At 41.3% G+C, this 21,403-nt stretch overlaps 1 protein-coding gene across 1 annotated transcript in view; it reads left to right on the top strand.

Annotated features, from left to right (window-relative positions):
- Positions 1-21,403, top strand: part of lrmda (leucine rich melanocyte differentiation associated) — a 217,917-nt gene that overhangs the window by 124,047 nt on the left and 72,467 nt on the right. Inside the window, exons 3-4 of the mRNA XM_085183757.1 lie at positions 19,261-19,387; positions 20,732-20,871. Coding sequence (XP_085039883.1) covers positions 19,261-19,387; positions 20,732-20,871 — 267 coding nt within the window. The remainder of the gene's footprint in view (positions 1-19,260; positions 19,388-20,731; positions 20,872-21,403) is intronic.

Below are 21,403 nucleotides of genomic sequence, written 5' to 3'. Positions count from 1 at the left end.
ACACTGTGGATGGATGTTATGGGTAAAGTTAGAACAAGTGTTACTATGGAAAAAGAAAAGGAGGTGCCTTTTCTTCTACTGCAATAATTCTATCTCAGACAAACTCTGCTTAACTGCCAGTATGAGTTTGGCATATGTGATTCAAGTTCTGTCAGTCATTGACTTGGAAATTGTTTGTGACAGTAACAAGCTGCCTAATCATTTGATTGATGGATGGCAAGAAGGCTGCTAGGACGTTAGGTGGACATTTCCATGACAGTGAGATTGTGTTTTAAAAACTAATCAGAATAAATTGTACGGCAGTTGCACCCTACTGCTCAGCTAAGTTTTTTTACTTTTTTGCAAAGGTTCTCAAATCAAATAAAGTGTGTGCTGCAGTTGTGTTTACTGTAGGAAGTGGGTGATTGTGACAGTTGGCTGTCTCAGTGTTTTATGTACCTTAAGTCTCTGTATGTATTTGACTACCACGGCCCTTTTCTCTAGGCCCTTGGCCCCTGGCCTCTATCTCCTGCTCTCTCTCACAGTAATGAAGCCTGCCTTCAAGGAACAGGGTGCAGGCAGCGAGGCATCACAGATTAGGTCAGTGAAACGGCTAGCGGGCTGAGCATGATGGATGAGGGCCAGAATGAGTTTCTGCCGTGGCTGTATTGTGAAATCTTTTCATTGTCACCGACGGGCCTATGAGAATCTGATGAATAAGGGAGCAAGTGTCAGAAACGGCCTTCCACTGCTCCCCCCTGCTACTCATTCGGTATCTTCCTGTTGCCTCAATACATGCCTTCTTATCCTACCCTTTGTAGAAAAAAGAAAGAAAGAAAAAAAACCTGAACCATCGTTCACATCAGTATTGATTGCAGCTATTGCTTAAAAATAGGTCACTTCAGAAAGGAAAAAAAGTAGCAGCAAAGAGAGAAATGAGAGAAAAATGTTGCAGCAAGTAAAGATACAGAAAGGCTTCTTCTTAAAGTACAAAATTTAGCAAAACAAGTCTCCTTGCACTTTCACACTCGTCTTCTCTCACTTTCCTCCCATGCGGGTGGACCTCATGTTTTCACAGAGCAAGAGCGAGAGGCAGAGAGGGGGGAGGGTGGAGGTGGTGGTGGGTGGGTGGGGGGGGGGTGTCTTTATGGGAAACGTTTGTGACCAGCGTGACAGCTCTGCTTGATGGATGGGCCGCCTCCATCTGGTTGCAGTGCATGTAATAAATATCCATGCTCGTGTTTGACCTCTCTCACTTACCAGACACATCTTTCACTTTTGGGACATCCAAGGGGGACTCACAATTATGCTCTGCACTCTCCACTAGCTGGGGTGTCGGGGATAGCGGCGCTGTTTATGGGCCACAGCCCAAGGGCAAAGAGTCGAAAAAATAGATAGCTGTAAACAATGCTTGTGCCGCCAGGAGAATTCTCCAGCATTCAATAACCTTTAACACCTCCTAAGCCCTCATCTCCCTGAGCTGGTTGCCTGCGCCCCAGAATGCACTGCAGCTCTGCGCAAACCACCTCCATCTTTTGACCAGTGATTTAGCTTGTGTCTAAACATGGGTCAAAGGATCAAATACTAGTGTGTGTGTAAAACTTGCAAAAAAAAGTGAAAGTGACAAAAAGGGAGGGAAACAACCGACCATATGAAATCTAATTTGCCCTGCTGAATTCAGTGCTGTTTCTAAAGAGACTTAATCATCTATCATATATAGAAAGGTTATTGTTGAGTGCAACTGGATGAGCGTTCAAGCGTTTCTAAGGTCACACTGGCCTAGTTATGCTCCCATCACCATTTGCTAATGCAGATAAAGAGGGAAAAAACATATTTCTACTAGGCATTACTATTCCTCTTTCACTGCTCATATACAGCAGTTGGTGTGTTTGCCCTTAACAGTGACCCAGTGCATTAGGCTGGTCAGCTCTTCAGTAATAGAAACAGATAGGCACCCATTGGATTTTAATAAACCTGGATAATAATGAGGCTGAAAAGCTGAGTGAATTGTAAAGTAGGAGGCTAATGAAGTGCCTATGTGGGCAGTATGTGAGAAATAACCTATAACCTATTAAGAAACAGCCTAACTCCCTCTGCCTGAGTCGTATCCCTGATTGAATTAGTGCACTCTTTAATTACTGAGCATCTAAGATGGGAGCTCTGAATCTAATTGAACTTTTTCATGCTTGCTGCACCCCAGCCAAACAATTTGTTCTGTAAAAAAATTGAATTAACAGTCTCACTTTGTCTTTTTTTAAGCATTGATTTTTGTAACATTAAGTCTGTCTCAGGAATTTCCAGGCCATAAAGAATCAAATCGCACAGCATTATTCACAATAACGCATATGTTATAATCGCAGGGAGAACTTACTTAAAATTCAATCCACTTTGGCATCATTATCATGTATCAACATAATAAATGAGCCCTTCAGAGCATGGTAATTATAATTTGATAAATCATCAGCAGAAAATTAACTGGATGTCAAAACATTCATTGGAAAGGGTGATGAATGGAGGATGATTGTGGTGATGAATTGTGTTAATCTGCGCAGTATGAAGCCAGCGAAATGGCTAAGCAGCCCAAGATGGATGGGCCATAGAAGCTGCAAGGTCAGGACACACAACTGCAGAATAGAGGGAAGGAAAAATAGGAGGGAATGAAACGGGGAGCAAAGGAAGAAGGACTCTCTCTCTCTGTGTGTGTTTCTCTCTACTCAGAGCATTATGGGTCTTTTCGCTCCAGCACTTTATGTATGATTTCAGGTTTGAGATTGATAGTCAGCACTGCGGTCTGTTTTTAGGGTTTCTTGTTGTTGTTTTGCTTTGGGGTTTTTTAATATGCTTTTAATAGGATTTTAAAGATGAAGAGCAGTATGACTTATGAAGAAATGTATATGTATATTTAATAACAATCCGGAAATGTGTTCAACATGTTTGCTAAACCTCAAGGAAGCTAACAATGTTATGATGAATGTTATGTAACTTTAATTATTATAAAATGTAAAGATGAATTAGTTTAGATGGAAGACCTGGTTAAACTTTGGAGTTTAACCTGATCTGAACCGACCTCAGTTCTGGCTGGATAAAGTTTGTGAATCTCTGTGCTAATGCCCTACTTGGAGTTCAAATTACGGAGATCAGGGCTGTAGCTTTCATAGGTTCCTCTTGTTATAAATAAAAGCATATAAAAACCTGAGGAGGGGCACTATAAGATGCATAAGGATGGAAAAGACCACAAGAGCGTGTTTAAAAACCTGGCTGCTCATCAGTCCCCATTATGACAAACTGTGTTTAAAAGAAGAAAATTCAAGACAGCTGCTACTTTCCCATTATAGTTAGGATGCTGCAAAAAAAATCACACCATGGGCACTACATAGAAACATCAAAACTTCACAGTTGAAGCATCATGAAGTTATTTTGCTAAACAGTTAAATAATAATTACATTTCAGCTATCAGCGGTCATGCTTGTTTTGCTTTGTCAGTGAGCTCAACATAGCTGGACATGAACCTGCTGCAGATTCTGGCCAAAAAGCTCCTTCAGGTCAAAGTAGCATCCAAGATAGTGGCATTAGAGTCTGTACCATCACTGGTCAAGACTTGATCACCCCAACACCAACATGTAAGCATGTAAGCAATAGGGATGGGACTCAAGAACCAGTTCTTGTAGAGAACCAATTCCTAGTTTAATTCTTTGGAATTGTTTGTCTGCTTGCCTATTGATTCCCCTCATCGTTTTCACCTATACTTGTGCTACAATCAGCTAATTTCAGTTGCACTGGATCAGGAATATAGTGGCGCTATTTACAGCATCGATATGGATTGTTTTTTCTTTTTATTGTACAAAAACTCAAAAATGCACTGGTAAAGTCAAAATTGCATCCAGGACAGAAACAACTGCATTATGCTACTAATGCAACTTCAACTCTTTGCAAGTATTTGCACTGACAGCAGGCTAACACTAAGGTAGCCAAGAACCTAGAGTGATGTTAAAACTGAGTGTCTGCCGACCTCAGCCTAGCAGCCAGACTCTGATCTTCAACAGGTAACAGAAGCAGTGATGAGCAGTCAGGGTGTAGCCTTCATTTCTACCTGTTCATGTTTCTCCTGTGGCGATTGCTTTGAAGTCACCTTGTGCTGGTTGTCATCTTTGCTTTGTTTTGTCGGCTTTTTCCGCCTGACAGAAAAACTCACCAAATATATGTGGGGGCTGTTATTAGATTTGGGCAGCATAACCAAGTAAATGCTTTCATCTGGAAAACACTGCCAAATGAGTCCATTGGCTTTAATTCAACTAAAAAAGACTGGTCAATTAAGATATGACAAAAATATTGGTGAATTGAAACAGTGTTGTAGTGGGTAATGGTTCACATTTGTTCTTGCCATTGTACAAGACTCATAAGCAGATTAAGTTTGTTCCTGCTGGAAAAACCAAAACCAAAGAGAGATTATTCTGAGTGAGTTTGCTTTCTGTTTCCAGTTTGCACTGTGAGGGATTATTTACTGTGTTGAATAAAGGCATGAAAGGTAGAGGTGTTTTTGTAATGTTTAATTGGAGTCTGATTGTTTGGGTTTTTTTTTTTTTTTGTTTTTTTTTTACTATTTTTGACTTAAATGAGCATCAGATGTCACAATGAAGATTTCTTTTGGTACTTACTGTTCATCTAGCTAGCTATTATTATTATGTTAGCTTGTAATAGTTGGCACAGTCAAGTGTGCAGAGTGATGCTCAACAATAAAAGGGTATCCTCACAAGGAAGCGACTTGGTGATGTCAATCAGTGGTATCCTTTTTACAAAGTGATGTCACCACAACCTCCTCACCATTGATACTAGCTCTGAGGGCTTTTACCAACTGCAGTATTCTCCTACAAGCCAGGTGTCACTCAGCAAATCCTCCACATCACTGATTGTAGAGGAGCTTCTGATATGTCATTGAAATGGTGGTAAAATTCAACACAGTCACTTGTTTTTTCAACCCAGCTGAACCCATACGAGCTTCCTCTAGCAGATGTGAGGTCACTTTTGACATGCAGCAAACGACGGGGATAATGGGCCCTTTAGGCAGTGTCTGACCGCAGGGCTTGTAGCACACTTACAATAATGAAGCATAAGTACCCTGAATTCAAAGCTTCTGCTTCATGCACCATATTTGGCCTAATTCCCCATTAGGCCAAATCCATAATTGCTGAACCTTTATTGTACCTCGAAGGTGCCTTATGTAACCGCTGTAACACACTGATGAGCTAAATCAGGCTTAAGTCAGAAATCTTAAGCAAGTCAAAATAATTCTTAAGTATATTAGTCTAATTGAGTTAATATGTTAGATAATGTTGTTAAGAGCTAAGTCGCATTTGAATCTCAATATACTTTAGTATTTATATAATGTTTAGCATGATCTTAAACATGAATATTTCATCATCTTACTCACTTCTTCTAGTTGCACACACGATTAAGATTGTCCCCAGACTTTAGATTGGTAGTGTTTAATCTTTTTGACATTGTTTTAGACGGGTGTTGTAATGAAGAATTCTTCTTTTTATTATCAACAGCATTACTGTTGCATACTTTATTGACTATAAGCAGACCAGATCATCACATTTATTCCTGTATATAATGGAGATGTATTAACCTTGCATAGTTTTATTTTGTTCCATATTGTGTGTTCTAGCATATTTTCATTAGAAGGATGTTGAGCTTTCCAGATTGGAAGAGCCCTCACTGATGGTAATGAAGGCTATTTCTGCAAATAACAGTAATTACACATCACCACTTTTGAAATGTGACAAAGCAGACAATGTTGCTTTTATTGAATACATTATGTTGACAGGCACTGCATCCTTTTCATTTATCTCCTCTTCGTTATGGCCCGAGTAAACGTGTAAAAACTGACAACTATGCTTATGCTCCATTTGTGGGTTCAGATATACTTTAAGGCATATTTTTTCCCATTAATACTTGGCCACGTACATTTCTGACCTTAGCAGGAGGCGTGTATTTTTCAGGTGGTAGATCTCGTACTGTTGTTGAAGTGGCTTCACCACACAGGGATCAAAAATCTCCCCCGCCACCCTGCTCACATCCTGTGTCATTTCTAGCTGGGAAGTATTAATCTCATACAGAGTTTCAGACACCTCTTATCTAGCTGGCAGGTTGACATGTAAGGGGATATTTCGTCTTGATTCTAGCAATGAATGCAGCACACAGGCTATCACTTGGCCCACGCTGCATATGGAAGAGGAAAAATCACACCTTTCTCTCAGTGACTTCCATTTTCATTTGTGCTCTCTCCGCTCACTTTTTTCTGTCTCTTTTTCTCTCTTCTGGAAATTATCACCAGCCATGTCAGGAGCCCTGTCGAATGGAGGGGGAGAAATGTGTCACACTGCCTCTTAAGTTTCTGATTGTCTAAATGACACAGAATCTCATCATACAGCTGTCTCCCTTTTTGACACTACAATTACCCATAATTCCCTCTGTCATTCACTGTCTGAAGGTTAGTATTTTATATTTTGAACAGAGGGTGAGGACATTTACATTTGGAGGCTAGAATAAAAAGGGACTGGAGAAGCAAAGTTTTCCATGTGCACATTTAAAGCATTTGTTATTTAAAGTGGTGTTGTTTTATGTTTTTTCAAAATTATTATTATTTTCAATGGGTTTAGATTGACCATTAATTTGATACGGCTTTGTTGGAAAGTTAAAATCTTAGAAAGCCACATTGTTTCTGGTTGAAACACATAAATTACCTCTGCCTATTATCGTAATAACTGTTAATGACCAAGCACCTTGTTTCAGCCCGTGCCATTAATCAGCTGCAGTCACCAAAATAATATTCCTTGATGCCACCCTTCAGACAGTGGGTGTAGTCTGTCCTCCTTGACAAAGTGTGCTCAGCGAAAATGGTCCATTATCATGCCACGTTTTACTCCATCATCTCTGATATTCTTATATGGTCTCTGGGTTAAACAGTACATCTTCCCATCCTTTTTACCCCATCCCTCGAGTAAAGTGTTCTTCAAAGGTATATATTTCATTGCGAGATGACAGCCTTGACACCATAATTGACCTGAGAGCTTCCATCTTACTCTTTTGAAATTCTCTGTTGTAATGTGTGTCAACTAGATAAAATGATTCCCATCTACACCTTTCTGTGGATTTCCATTTGCAAAGACTGCTGACTGACTGACTGGCATAGCCTCCATTATAATCCAGTTTGAATGTGTGTGAGTCTGGAGTAGGGTGGTAGTGAGGGGCCTCCATTGTTTAAGATAGGTCCTCATGCATAAGCCCTATACATTAGTGGAGCAGATTGAGCTTTTAGATGGGTTAAATAGTTTGCGATAATGTCTGGAGTTGATATTCTTAGCGAACAACGCTTCGGCCCGTCTGACAGACTGCCTAATCTGTCTGTCAATTTGTCATGGTTGCACAGAGGCAAAATTGGTTTTAGGTTTTCATTAAATTTGCTAATGACTCCCATAATGTTCATATTATTGAACTGGAAATTATCTGGAGTAGGAATGTAATGTAATGTAATGTTGTTTTATCTTACTGTTGCTGTTAGTTGTGCTTTACTGCAGGCTGAGAAGATACTGTACTTTTCATAGTTTTACGAACCAAATAAAAGAAGATGTTTTCAAAGATACTGCTATGTGCGAAGGTAAAGTTTTGCAAGCACTTGACTGGTTTCAAGCTCATTTAGTTTAAACATTCACCCTCATAATAAATGCTTCACTGTCTCTCTTCTTGTCTTTTTTTAAAATATTTGTTACATCTGTTGCTGTTCCTACGATCTACTATAAAACAGAAACGCCACGAAACGTTTCTTTTTTAGTGAAAAGACACGCACCTTTTCCTCCTCCTTAATTTTTGCTTCATTTTCACATGTGGCTATAAAAAGACATGCTGTGTTTTCATATGCCATGTCATATTATTAAGTTTCACGCTTTGCTCCATGAACCCGAGACATATTTTCTGCTTCCCCTCTGGCTAATTGGGAGATTGTTAGGACTGTCTCTATCTAGTGCCTGATGCCCCCAAATGTGTCAACGGTGCTGGTCTTCGGCTGCACGACTGCTTCTCATTTTCTGCGTGTTTTTCCGGAGCCGTTTGTTATTAGATTAGTTAACGCCGTATTGACAAACTGTGACGGAGCCGTGTGATCTTTCTCACCTCTGGTTACACCTTTTTTTCTTGTATCAATCAGAAATAATAATGAAAATAGGTTTTTTTAAGTAAGAGGTAAAACTTAAAGTGGTATCTCTCTTTTTTCTCTCTCTCTCTCTTTGTGGGACTTTTCATGACAACAGTTTACTGTGTGTTGAACAAATGTGAGCCATGTGTTTATTTTCCCTTTTGTCCAGGCTTACAAAGTAGAGGCGAGCTTTATGTGCTGGAGCAAAAAGGCTTCAGGAGAAGCGGCACTTTTCGGGGGTAAAGCTGGAAGGCTAAAACAAGCTTTAAAGAGGGTCCAGTCCTGCTCAGGTTCACTAGTAAGCCTGTTGGACATCCGGCTTTGTTCCTCTCATAGGCTCCTTATCAGTGGCCTGATGCGGTTGTCCCCTCGCATGTTCCTCTTGTATCTCAGCTGGGCCAATTCCATGGCCTGAGTGCACAAATTGAGCCATTTTGTCTCACTTTAAAACAAACTAGGACCTATTATGCGTGTGTGTGTGTGTATGTGTACATGTGTGCATTTTTTCTTCATACCCCTCCTTGTCCCGTACGTTGGCCTTGGTATATATAGGTTATCAATGCCCCCTGCCTTCCTCTGCTCTTAAGTTTGAAGCACTAGCTTTGTGAGGGGTCAGTGTTTCCACTCCAGCAGTGTCAACTTCAATCTGGGGCGATTTGGTGTGAAATGTGTGCCATGGTGTGGGGGCTTGCAGGTCAAAGCCCCAGTAATTGATGTTGCTTATTCATCTGCTTTTCCTTGTCTACTCACACCACATCACAGCGGCCGTTTTTGTTTGTTTAAATTGTTTGAAGATTTACTGTAGGTCTTAGGTCTCTGAGAAGCATTCCCCTGCTGCACTTTGTCTGTGTTCCTACCTAGCAGGGGGTTCAGCACTAGGACACACAATGGTGGCTGCACAAAAGAGGCTTTCCCCAACACAAGGCCTGGAAGACATTGCATAGCATGACACTGAGCACTGGGGGACACACAATGGCGGAGGCACAAAGGAAGCTTCTTTTAAGACAGGACTCAGAGGACATCTAGCATGACAAGCAGGGCAGCTCTCACTGTAATTAGCCATGGAGCCAGTCTGGCCAATAGCCCTATGAGATCATTGAACTATCTGTAAACAGTATTGAGAAACAGAAAGAGAGGTAAGAAGGTTATTGGCAGAATTTAGGTCATGTAGTGCAGAAAATCCAAGTAAAGCGAAGCAGTGTCAGTAGAAGCTCTTTGCATATAAGAGCTAAATCACCTTTATGCTTCTTTTGCCGTTACCTTTTTGCGAAACGCACCTTTCTCGCTGCAGTGCAGGATGAAACGCTGGATGTGTTCAGCTACAAAGCGGAACACACTGATGGAGCCATGTTTAATCTGGCCCTGTAGCATGTCAGCCGGCTGCATGGGTGGTATGTCCTCCAGGGCCTTTGAAGAGGGGTGATTTAGAGAAGAGATTTGGATCATTACACAATAAAGAACACTTCATAAGTACTGAAGTGAATTGGAGAAATGACGGTTAATGATGTTGACAGCAATTCACCTCTGCTGAATTACAGAAAGATTTGACTCAACTTGCCTTCTTTAATGAGCCTCACTCAGTAAAGGTAATGGGCCAGCGGTAAGACACAGAGAGAGGCGAGGTGAGGAGGGGAGACAGTGTGGAGAAAGGAGAGAGCGAGAGATTTTTCATTTCTTTTCTTTTTTTTTTTCATCCTCGGAAAGTTGCATTGCTGAAGTTGTTTCCAGTGCGTGCACATGGACCACTACATCTTGTGTTTGAGGTGGTTTGCGTTACTTTGACATGTAAATGAAAGTCTACAAGCCCTTTGCCAAACAAGTTCACGCAACACCGATTAAGCTTATCAACTTCAGATAAATATCTCTGTGTTTTGCAATATGCCCGAGTAGTAAATCTGGTGCCTATGGCAACACTGGTAAAAATGTTTATGCCAGCTGACAATGATTAGTTTGCCAGAGGTGAAGAGCGGATCTGTGGAGCAGGCTACGGCAGTTAGGAGTAAGATGGAGCATATGGTGGAAAATTTGTATGGAGACAGTGTCTGTGTAGTTACACCCAGAGCCAAAAGGGGGAGGCTAAAAGTTCTGTGCTGTTAGTTTTTAAATACCTGCTCGCTTTTGCGAGATTATAAGTGTTTCCTGTATATACAGCAAGCAAGTCTTTTAATGTGTGTGCGCTGATTTAAAATGTTCTGGTTTTTGACAGATAATTAAACGTACACAGCGTGAAGTTTGTCGCAACCTTTTTGGAGAAAAGTGCCCATCATTTACTATGTTTTTGGTTCTTTTAAAAAAAAAAATGTGTGTGTTGTTTGATCTATTTGTGCGTGGATCAAATTGACCCGTTTTACTCAATTCTGGAGCAAGAAGGCTGATTCCGGCCTACAGCTCGTTTGTTATTTCTAATCTTGCGTGTTTATGTGCAAAGTTATGACAAAAACATTAAATGACAGCGTGACAGTTGATTTGCCGTTACATCCCCCCCCCCCCCCACACACACACACACACACACATCTGACTGTCATCCCATCAAAGTAGCATATCTGTCGGTATCTTTGAATGTCTCACGCTGAATGATAAATATGTACATCCAAACTGGGATTCGGTGCCAATTATGCATCGACAGCGATGTCACAGAGGATGTAACATTTAAATTAAAATGATGGCATTCCATTTCAGGCAGCCTTGTGCGGTGACATCTTCTATTATCTCTTTTTGTGGTGTAAGACAAGACAAAAAAACCACACACACACACAACATTGACGAAAGAAAGAACTATCCCAAAGGTCAAATCGGTAACTTTTGTTGTTATTTATTAATCTATTTTTTTTTCTTGTTAGTACACATCCATGTCAATCATGAAGCCTATTAATAGGTTTGAAGCCAAACCTACTCGTGGCTTTTATTGTTACTCAACTCAAGTCTTTAAAAACCTCACAGCTTCTAGTAAACCGAGCCGCAAGCTGCACTGAGAACACGTACTTATAATGATGAATTTTACAATAACACTATAATCCTGTCACATGTCGCATGGAACTGCAGAAAGCTCTGTATCACACAGAAGAAAAAACACACACACAAGGCTTGATACTTTAATTGGCAGGAATACTTGTCTAATTATCACTTTTCTGCTTGCTCTCCATGCTGAGATTATGTAATTATCTTTTTGAAACACTGTGCAACGACATTGCTTTTTGTGTGTGTGTGTGTGTGTGTGTGTGTGTCATTTCTGCGACGCTGCTGTACCTGACATTCAGCGAGCCACTTAATAATATGCTAGAAAGGCAGCTAATTATATCATAATAATGGCTTGATGAAAGCAATAAGGCAGGCAGGCGAATGAGTGAATGATAGCACTGTCAGACTGAAGTTGAATCTTTCTCTCAAATTATCAGAATCCCAGTAAACATAAAATTATTTAATCGCTAGCGTGTTTATTCAGGAAGCTGTAAGAATTTGGGGTTTTGGTATTTGTTATCATTATGCAAATCACAGCCTATGCTGAATAATGTTTCTCTGCAACAAATTGAATCCCTTATCAAGTTAATTACTCCATGTTTTAGCCCCACAAGCTAGGATATTCCAATTAAAGACTACACCTGTTCCATTTGTTAGATTTTTATTTGTTAATGTGTCATTACATGTTCTCCAGCAGAGCATAGTTTTGTACGAGGAGGGTGGGGGAACCACCACTTTAGACCCCTTACTGGGCTTCCAGATTTCATCCTGCTACTTCAAATCATCTTGCTGAATAGCGTTGTCTATTTGTGGGATTCTTTACAGAGAAGAGGCAGGAACACGGCTGACACACACATCCGCAAGACCCGGGGAGGGGGTAGATGGGTATTCTGACGGAGGGCAAGCCTGAGCACCAGCAGCGGCAGCATCAACAGCAGCCGTAGACTGCTTTCGAAACTTTTTAATTAGCACTAATTACCTTTGCAGGAAAATGTTGAGGCTTGAAAGGATTTGTGTCAGCAAGTGGGAGATCAAAGATTGTGGTGCTGTGCATTTTAATCTGAACACTGAGGGGTAATAGGGAGCTGTTTGTGTGTTCGAGAGAGGGTGAGAGGAGAAAAAGCATCCCAGGTGGTACTTGAGTAGTCTACCTCTGGTAATGCTGTCTACCAATCACACCACAGGCCCCGTCGCATTATAAAATTCACCGCTAATATAAAGAAATTATCTTTAGCCTTTCCTCTCTTTTTTTTTCTCGTTTTGCTTTATTGTTCAGTTGAATCACGACTTCTCACTCTGTTCATTTTCTCCTTTATCTGCGTTCCTTCCTTTCCCTAAGCGGCAGTTTGCGCACACGCACGGGATTTTGCGTGCGCCCCCTTTATCAGACTGACAGGCTTTTCATAGAGGTGGTTTTTAATGCATGCCTGGACATCACTCTGGTAGGGTCATCCATCAGACATCAAGACAACATCGATCATTTGCCATGAAGAGAGCGCGGGGTAGTGATTATTTGCTATTAGGTGGATGCTGAGGCATACAAATGGCTGGCAGTTGACAGTTGAACTCACTCTAACGTAATGCGGGATGGCTCCCCCTCTCAGGGAAATGTTGACAAGCACTGAGCCTGAACACTGTAATGACAGAGTGTACAGGCAGACACAGCACTGAGGGATTCTTCCTCACAAATCGCACCATCCATTATTTAATGTTATTTTTTTACAGCTTATTTTATTACAAGTTCATTTCCAGTTAATATTCCTTATATTCAAAACAAATGGATGTGTATTATTTTATTTAATAAAAATAATAATAAAATCAATGCTTATGGGAAATATAATTATTGTGGGAGGCTTTTTTAAATGTTTTATGTACACACCAATATGTGAGCCAAATGCGGCATGCATGAGCGATTGCATGTGCTTGTTTGTGCCGCATTGATGTCCTCACTGACTGCGATGCCATCAGTGAATTGATTTCCAGTTCCCGTTCACTGAGAAGGGAGGGTATTTGTCATGTGGATAGACAACTAATCTTTTAATACAAACATTCACAAGATGCATGGGCCGTATTGTGAGCACAGTCCAGGTACTGCGAGGAGGGGGGTGCAGCGTGGGCTCTGATGATGTATTTTGCGCTTATGACGCAATTCACGGTGTACGATTTGTTGCTGCACACGAGGGAACACCTGTCTTTGTGTCAGCTCTCAATTTCAAATGGGCGACTCGCTTCTACCTCTCTATTAGGTCGTTGTTAGAGCTTAGACTTCATCCCGTGCCAAACTGGGGTCAAGTGAGGCTTATGAGGTTGGGCCAGACAGGAATGTCTGTCAAGCTCTTATCCCTCGGAAAAGGGCTGGTCCAGGGTCATTATTCAGCAAGGGAAGTCGGTAAGGCCAGGCGATGCTGACCACAGTACAGCGGTTTTGATTTTGTAGGCCATGGGTCTTTGCATGTGTGCGTGCGTGAGAAGGTGTGTGCGAACTGACAGGATCACTCCCTGTCTGATTCACAGTGCTCTCAGACCTTCTGCCAGCCCTAATGACATTGAGACAGAATATTAACCTCACACGCTCAGCGGGAATATCCACAGGGGTAGTCTATAACTCAGACACTGTTGGAGCCACGGTGGTATTAGCAGCTTTAAAATTTCAGACAAATGCACCGTGGTGTAGACATTTACAACAACTGTATCTGCACTTCTCACTTAATAATCTCATGTAAAGCAAAGTAACGAGGGTTGATATTTAACATCTCTATCAAAAAAGAACTTTGATAATTATGTTTCACAGGTTTCCGCTCTCTAAAAATATCTGTTTGTTTTAGCAAATGATGTAACCCTCGGTAAAGTTCACTCTATCATGCCACTATCAATTGACAGCTTTGTAGCTCCCGATGCTTTCGCACACGGGAGCAAGCATAGTGCAATATTCAAAACAGATTAAGAGTGAGCCCACATAAAGAAGAGATTTGCTGGCGGCGCCAAATGTACTCTAATGATTTGCATTGCCATTAATAGTAATTTGCAGCTGCCTGGGAGGAGACTTGTAATCCCCTTTCCATGTGTGAATTGACATGCATTCAAAGGAAGGCTACGTGTGTCCTGAATGTGTGATCTTTAAATGACTGCCACCTGAGGCCTTGCAATACAGAGAGAGAGGAGTGCCACACTGAGCAGTGACTGTCTGCATGTGAGCAAGACAGGGGTTGGCGAGAGCTTTGGGGGGGGGAGATAGAGACAGATAATGACAGCCTAATTCACCATCCCCATCAGAGGTGCGTGTGCAGAGCCACGTATAGACCATAAACTGTAGCTGGAGGGGAGAGCGCTGGAAGAGACCTGATCAGTGTAGTGTGGAGGTGGTAGGGGGGCTCGAGGGGTTGCAGGGCATTAATTTGCTTTACAGATAATGTCATCTTATTTATCATGAGCTAATCCCAGCACTGTTTTGATGCCTTATTTTTGGTATTTTAGGCTATTTACTCGTGTTTCCATTGCGGGCTGGAGTAACGAAATACAGCTATGCTGAACTAATGGAGACTTGTTGTATTAATAGGTTACATATTTCTTTCCCTACTGTCTGTATTTTCAAACCGCACCTTTTACGCTTTTTACACGTATACTAATATTAGCTCCGTGGATTCATCTGGTGTCATATAAGCTTTAGACTTTTGTATGAATATAAATCTCAAATGTCTCTAAAACTAGATGAAGCAAATCTATTCCTTCTCGTTTTTTCATTGAAATCAATTTCTTTAATGTCAGTTATCAAGGAGGTGCAGTTATCTAATGAAATTTCAACGTCTCTCTTGAAATAAGTGGATTTGTAATGCAAAGTGTTAGATAACATAATCAAAGTGGGAGATGTGGGAAAATGGGATTGTTTGGGAATATGGATATTTTTAAATTGCACATAAAGACTGACAGATATATTGCAGTATACAGAGTTGAAAGAACCATCAGGATATTTTTTGACTATTTAAGGCTGAATGGCTTTACGGCCTTCTTCCTTCATCTCTAGCCAACCCTCCTCCATTCACCTTTTCTTATTAAGTTTATTAAAGCCAGTCCACATGCTGGCTTTTTCAGGTCCAGTTCCTTTTACCATTCATTACAGTACCTTATCCTGGCAGGCAATCCGAAGTGTGCTCTGAATAGTCCATTATGCACATATGAGGGCCATCATGGCCACAGTATTGGTCAATTCATCAAACATTTATCTGTTGCCCTCTGAACAGTATGTCAGTATGCCTGTCACTCTGCAGCTCTTGCCCTCCATTTAGAATAGGTGTGCATTGCTTTTTTTCTCGCACTGATGCAACCTTTGAGGGGACATTGGCTCCTGAGCTGTGGACCACAGCTGTGAGGGTTCTCAAGCTTTTCAAGGGATTTGTGTGCGCATGTGTTTTAATATACATTAGACTCTGGAACTTTTAAGTACTACACTGCTAGCTGCAAGGATGCGACCTCTGATCTCTATCGCCATTTCAGTAATAAAGGAGGCTTTGAGGTTGTTTTACTTTATAGCTCTGTAATGGCTTAGACAAACTCCATGTTTGACCTATCCTCTTCAGCCGACACAAGGAGGGAGACTGTGGAACACATGTAAAAGAGCCCGGGCTGCTGTTCTTCATTTTTCATGTGCTGCCTGAGGATATCCAACATGACACTAGTGCACACCATTGGCAGAAGTGACTGACATTTCAGCCAATAATGGTCGAGAGTTTTCTTCCCTCTGTTGTCAGCAGTGGTTTATCAATCACTATGTCTGCATCAGTATTAGTGTATTGATCTGGCAAAGCTGCTCTCTGGGTCAGTGTCTCCTCTCCAGTGTCCTTGTCTGTGCTCCCTGTGCCGAGCTTCCTCTGCTCCAGCTAAATATTGCTATGTCTCCCCTCTGTGTTCAATAGGCTGGATCTTTGCGGATAATGGAGGTTTCAGCACATACATGCGCTACTTGTGTAAGCTCGAGAGCACACACTTATGCACATGGGGCTGTATGATGTATGATGGTGGGCTTACACAGGCTAAGTGGTAGTCAAAGCGTACAGACAGCCTGTGTGAAGTATTAGCTCTGACAATGAGGCTGATCATAATTATCTTAACAAGGAGAGGATTCATCGCCTCACCTCGTTAAAGCTACCGCCTTTCTCTCCCTCCCTCTCGCTCGCTCGCTCACTCTCTTTTTCTAGGTAATAGGTTTTTTGGTTGTTGTTGTTGTTTTTTGTTTTTGTTTTTTTTATTGTAGCTTTTCTAAATTTGTGATGGTGAAATGGTAAATTATTTTTGGGAGTAATTCACTTCCATAAAATTCTTTATTCTATTTAATTATTATGTTTATTGTTAAAAAAATATTACACTTACCTTTTTGATAATTAATTATACTATTAAAATAATGGGATCTGTCATACTAGCAGGTGTATGAAACATTTAAAGCAAAATGTTTGGTGTGTATATTTCACTGTACAATTTTAGCATTTTGCCTGTGCCTGCCATTTACCACATCTCTGGGTTAGTCTCATTAGTCTTTTTAACAGCAAACCCTACCCCTTTTCTTAAGGGGGTAAAGTACTTTTACTGCAGTGCCTAAACTTTGTTTTCAGAGCCACACATTAAAACAAGAACGCTTATAAAAAGTAATGAAACCAGTTATGGAAGTTTGCAGAGGGAGCAAAGAAAGCTGGAGAGTATTAGAAGTTCAATCCCTTGCACTGTAGCTAATGCTGGATGGGACTCTGTGGCTCTCCCCTGGCTGTGAATTTAACTGATTAAATCAGCCAGTGCACGCAGTAGTGGTGACATGAAAACAACAATTAATAAGGCTCCCTCCTGAGCCATGCGGCTCTCTTTAACCGAGCAGCTAATAACATAACCCACAGGACTGCAGCCCATCACACACACACACACACACACACACACACACACACACACAGGTTTCAGTAGTTTGTTAGCAAGCTTTGTTCACAGTGAATTAAATAATGGTTATCCAGTGTGGTATACCTATACTTAAACAAAGATTATATGCAGCGTTTAATTGCATTTTGTACTGAAATCCTGTCAGGACAAATACAATAAAAGTGCAAATAAATGTATTAATTGCATTCCCATTTTTTGGCTTTAGAGCCAGTAGCCTAGCCACAAGTAGCCTACAGTGTATATATTACTACTACTTGTGGATTTGCATAAGCAGTACTGGCATATGGACAAATCCCAGGACAGCAGATGACACAGAATGTACTCAAAAGGAACAGAAAAGTTAACTTATTGTCACTACATTGGAAGTGTTTACTTGTATTGTCTGTTGAGCTAACTATACTGTAGCTTTTTTTATGCCTTTATAAATGAAAAGTATCATTGTGGGGAGAAAAAAAATACAAGCAACCAGAAAATGTCATAAAACTGGCACATCTCACCGTTCATCCATCTTGCCAGCGCATTAATCAGACCTGATAAGACGTTGTCAGCTAGCGGCTTTCCCAGCACGCTGGCTAGGTGCTGTCAGTTGTTGTGGGTGTCGAGTGTGTGTGTGTGTGTGTGTGTGTGTGTGTGTGTGTGTGTGTGTGCAAAATGTTGATGTCTTTAAAACGAGTCTGCCTCACTCGCAAGTCAACAATGAATTTGCTGATTTATTGTTTTCCACTCAAGAAGGTAGTTGCAACATTTTTGCTTTGTACATCAAAGCTGCTGGCAGTATGTCTGCTGCCAGCGTCTACAGTACTTCTTGGATCATGGACTATGCCTCGGTGGACCTCGGATGGTGGGTGGGGAAAAGTGAATGAGAAACTGAACAGGCTAATTAAAAGTGTGTAATTAAAGTGCACATATGGGAACTGAGTTACCAATTAGTTGTAAAAGTTAAAATCTTGATAGGATCTTAGATTTATACTACAGCCTGTCCTCCGTTTTTCCCAAAGTCTTAATCTTGCCTTTTCATTATCCTTTTCCATAATCTATTCTGTACATTATACATTGTTTCCATATTGCACACTGCTTCATGCTTTCCATATGCATGTTGTCACAAGAGTTGTGTGCGCTAGGCAGCTCATGACACTAGGCAGATACAGAGAGGAGCAATAGTTCATGCTGCAGTTATTTAGACATCGGTGAACCTTGAGTTTGTCATGTAGAGATGTGACATTGCTCACTTGGATTTATATTTATATAACTGCATTTTCAAATCCATCTGCTTTTACTTTTACCAGAAAACATTTTATCTGTTTAGTGTAGAGCTTGGAAAGAATGATTAGTGCTGTCAAATGTACTTAATATTCAGAAATTCCACATTTAATGAAAATATGAGCGGTGAATAAGAGATCTTGAGAGTTACCCTGTCTGTGTTTTGTCAGATTTAGATATCAATAAAGCCACTCAGGACACTTTAACATGCAGGGCTAATAGTGCGAGGGATTAGACAGCACACGCATTACCTTTGTGCAGCTTCTATGGCTTGAACTTTGCAGCGCCCTAACACCGGCCCTACGTCATTTTTATGCCTGTGTGAATGTGTGCAAGAGGGACAGAGAGGAAAAGGAGTTGAGATGACCCTTCACCTTCCTTTGCACTGCGTCATAAAAAGAAACGGAAAGGCAAAATGATTCCTTTAGGAGGAAAAGAAAATAGTCCTTTGATGTTAAAATCCTGACACTAACCCCTATCATGGCACAGTTGCAAAAAAAAAAGTTTCCCTTCCATTCCATCTGTGATTGCAAGTGTATTCCAGTTCCTCTGTGAAAATGATGGATGACAAGTTAAATTTGTGTCTGGGGAGTGAAGGTGAACTGTGACAGAGTGATTTGTCTTGGGAATGGAGGGTTAGGGTCAGGCGAAACTGGGTGCCTCAAGGCACAAGACATTGACAAATTCATCCTGCCCGCTGCATTTCTGAAGCCTTTTGTTTTGAATCCTGGCTACTCACAAGTGACCCCCATCCCTCATCCTGCCAGCCGCTGAAGGATGCCTCACCATGCCAGGGGAGCTCAGCACCACTAATTCTTGTCATTCACTTCCCTGACAGGCCCAGACCCATACTCTCTTGGTGCATGAAAGAGAGCTGAAATATTTATTTCTTCACAATAACAGCTTACCAGATTTAAAGCCATAACAGTTTTCCTGCTTCCTTATCATTGCAGGTCACTGGCAGGCCTCAAAATGTTCACTGAGCTGGAAGAGCTGATCGTCGACAACAATCTGCTTGGAAATGACCTCCAGTTGCCCAGGTTACCCAACCTCCACACCCTGACGCTTAACAAGAACCACATATCCTTTCAAGGCCGTTGCTCAGCCTCTGATTTGCATTTTCCAACGCAGACATTATTTACAGGCCTCTGTGTCGGCATCAGCAGCTGATTTCATATTAATTGTTGTGTCACTGCCTTCCTGTATTGTCTCAAAAAGCCACTTTGTTATGCCACGGCTTTGCAGGAAGCACTGGGTGTTGCAAAAGAGTGTACAAGAAGTTTGCTGTCGCAGAGCTTTACACTGGACTAGTTTTTGAACCACAGGGACCTCTAGTGGAATCCGTTTTAACTGTCAACATATCTTTTTTTTCTATTTTCAAAAAGAATAAAAAAGTAGCAAATTAAAACCAGATCCAATGAGCGAGACATTATATTTGTGAAATATAGTTGGTTGATTTGTTTCTTTTTTCTTTAGCTTTAATTTGCACTAATGTATTTGCATCAGCTTTAATATTGTATTGCACCGTTTTCCTCACTGCTATAGAATTGTCCTGGTATTATTTGTCACTTAATGATCACATTTATTCGAACCATCTTGCGTTCTACTTGCCACCCAACGTAAACATGTTAAAAACCAGAGCTCTGCACAGCCAACCTAAATTTAAGACACACTGCGAAGCTGTTTATGATCAGTCAGAGAAGTGTGAACTTCCCCTCCAAGCTTCAGAACAGCTTTAGCAATGTGTCCTGTTTTTCTCTGGTTACGCAGATCCTACTGGGTAACGATGCTTACTCTTTCTCTCGCACATACACACACACACACACACTTCCAGAGTCAACATTAAAACTGGGACTCCTTGAAGTGTGCATCTGGGACTGTGCGCTGAGTTTGGTTGTGAAGTGGTCGGCACATGCTAATAGGCCAATTATGTACATCCTGTCGTGGCACGGTGCCATTTTAAAGCTCGAGCACTGCATTAGTGCAGTTGTATTTTGACACTTTGGGGCTCAATTTTCCAAGTGAATGTATTAGTGATGAATGTGCCTGCTTAGGGGCTGTTTGTTTTTTCCACGTTTCGCAAAAGTTTTCCACGGCACAGCTCTGAGAAGCACGGACTGTTGAAACCACAGGGCATCCATCATTTTGTCACTGTTCTGCACCCGGCCACCTAGGAAATGAGAGCGATCAAGAGAAAGAGAGAGAGCAGGAGCCAAATTGTGTCACTACTATATGCCAAAGCCTGCACCTTAAATTGCCCCTCTGTCTGCCCAGTCTCACAAAGCCACTGACTAGCCTCTTTGAGCACCTCAGTAAATTTGACAGTGATGTGTTTTTGTGGAGCCAGGCCTGGGAGGGGCTGTGCGGGTAGTAAATGCTAATGTAATTAACAGCACGAGGTCCTTGACATCCGCCCTTTGACACCTGACTGATATCGAGGCCTTGCTGGAACACTTGGCTGATGTGACCCCATCACTCGAGTACCTAAGCCTGCTGGGAAATGAGGCCTGTCCTAACCAGCTGGTCAGCCCGGATAAGGATGAGGACGACTACCAGCGATACAGGTCTGTTGATGTTATGTATCGATCTTGTATAAGGAAGATCATTATGTGTTTAGATTTTTAGATACTCAACTGTTCAGAATGATAGCTTTTTATAAATAATGTCTTTGGAGATGTTCCTTTTTTTTAAACAAACAGCTCCTGCAGTTCATAAGCAGACTGTGGATTCAACCGCATCACTCTAAAAGCTTTGTCAACTGGCCCCTCTACACTCCAGTTTGCAAAATGGATTTCATGTGTGACTAGTCACCACCACAAATGAGTGTTTACTACCCTGCCTTACCAGAGCAGATGATGCATTAAACATCAAGCCAGGCCTCAAGCCATGCAATATGACCACCATTTGTCAGGGTCCTTTACATGAAATGCGATAAAAGGCGAAAAGCATACTCTCTTTTGTCTGTTTTAGCCCTAAGTGCTTGTTTCTGACTCTGTGTTGCCTATTAATCATTTACCACCCATGCCTTTCTTGAATAATCTTTCTTCTCTCTTTTTGTCTCCCTTTCTCTTCCCCCCCCCCACCAACACCGCCGCC

The sequence above is a fragment of the Neolamprologus multifasciatus genome, chromosome 13 (assembly GCF_963576455.1).
Source record: "Neolamprologus multifasciatus chromosome 13, fNeoMul1.2, whole genome shotgun sequence".
In the NCBI taxonomy this organism is placed as follows: domain Eukaryota; kingdom Metazoa; phylum Chordata; class Actinopteri; order Cichliformes; family Cichlidae; genus Neolamprologus; species Neolamprologus multifasciatus.
The sequence above is the reverse complement of the archived record's forward strand: the minus strand, read 5'-3'. Positions and strand labels throughout refer to the sequence as shown.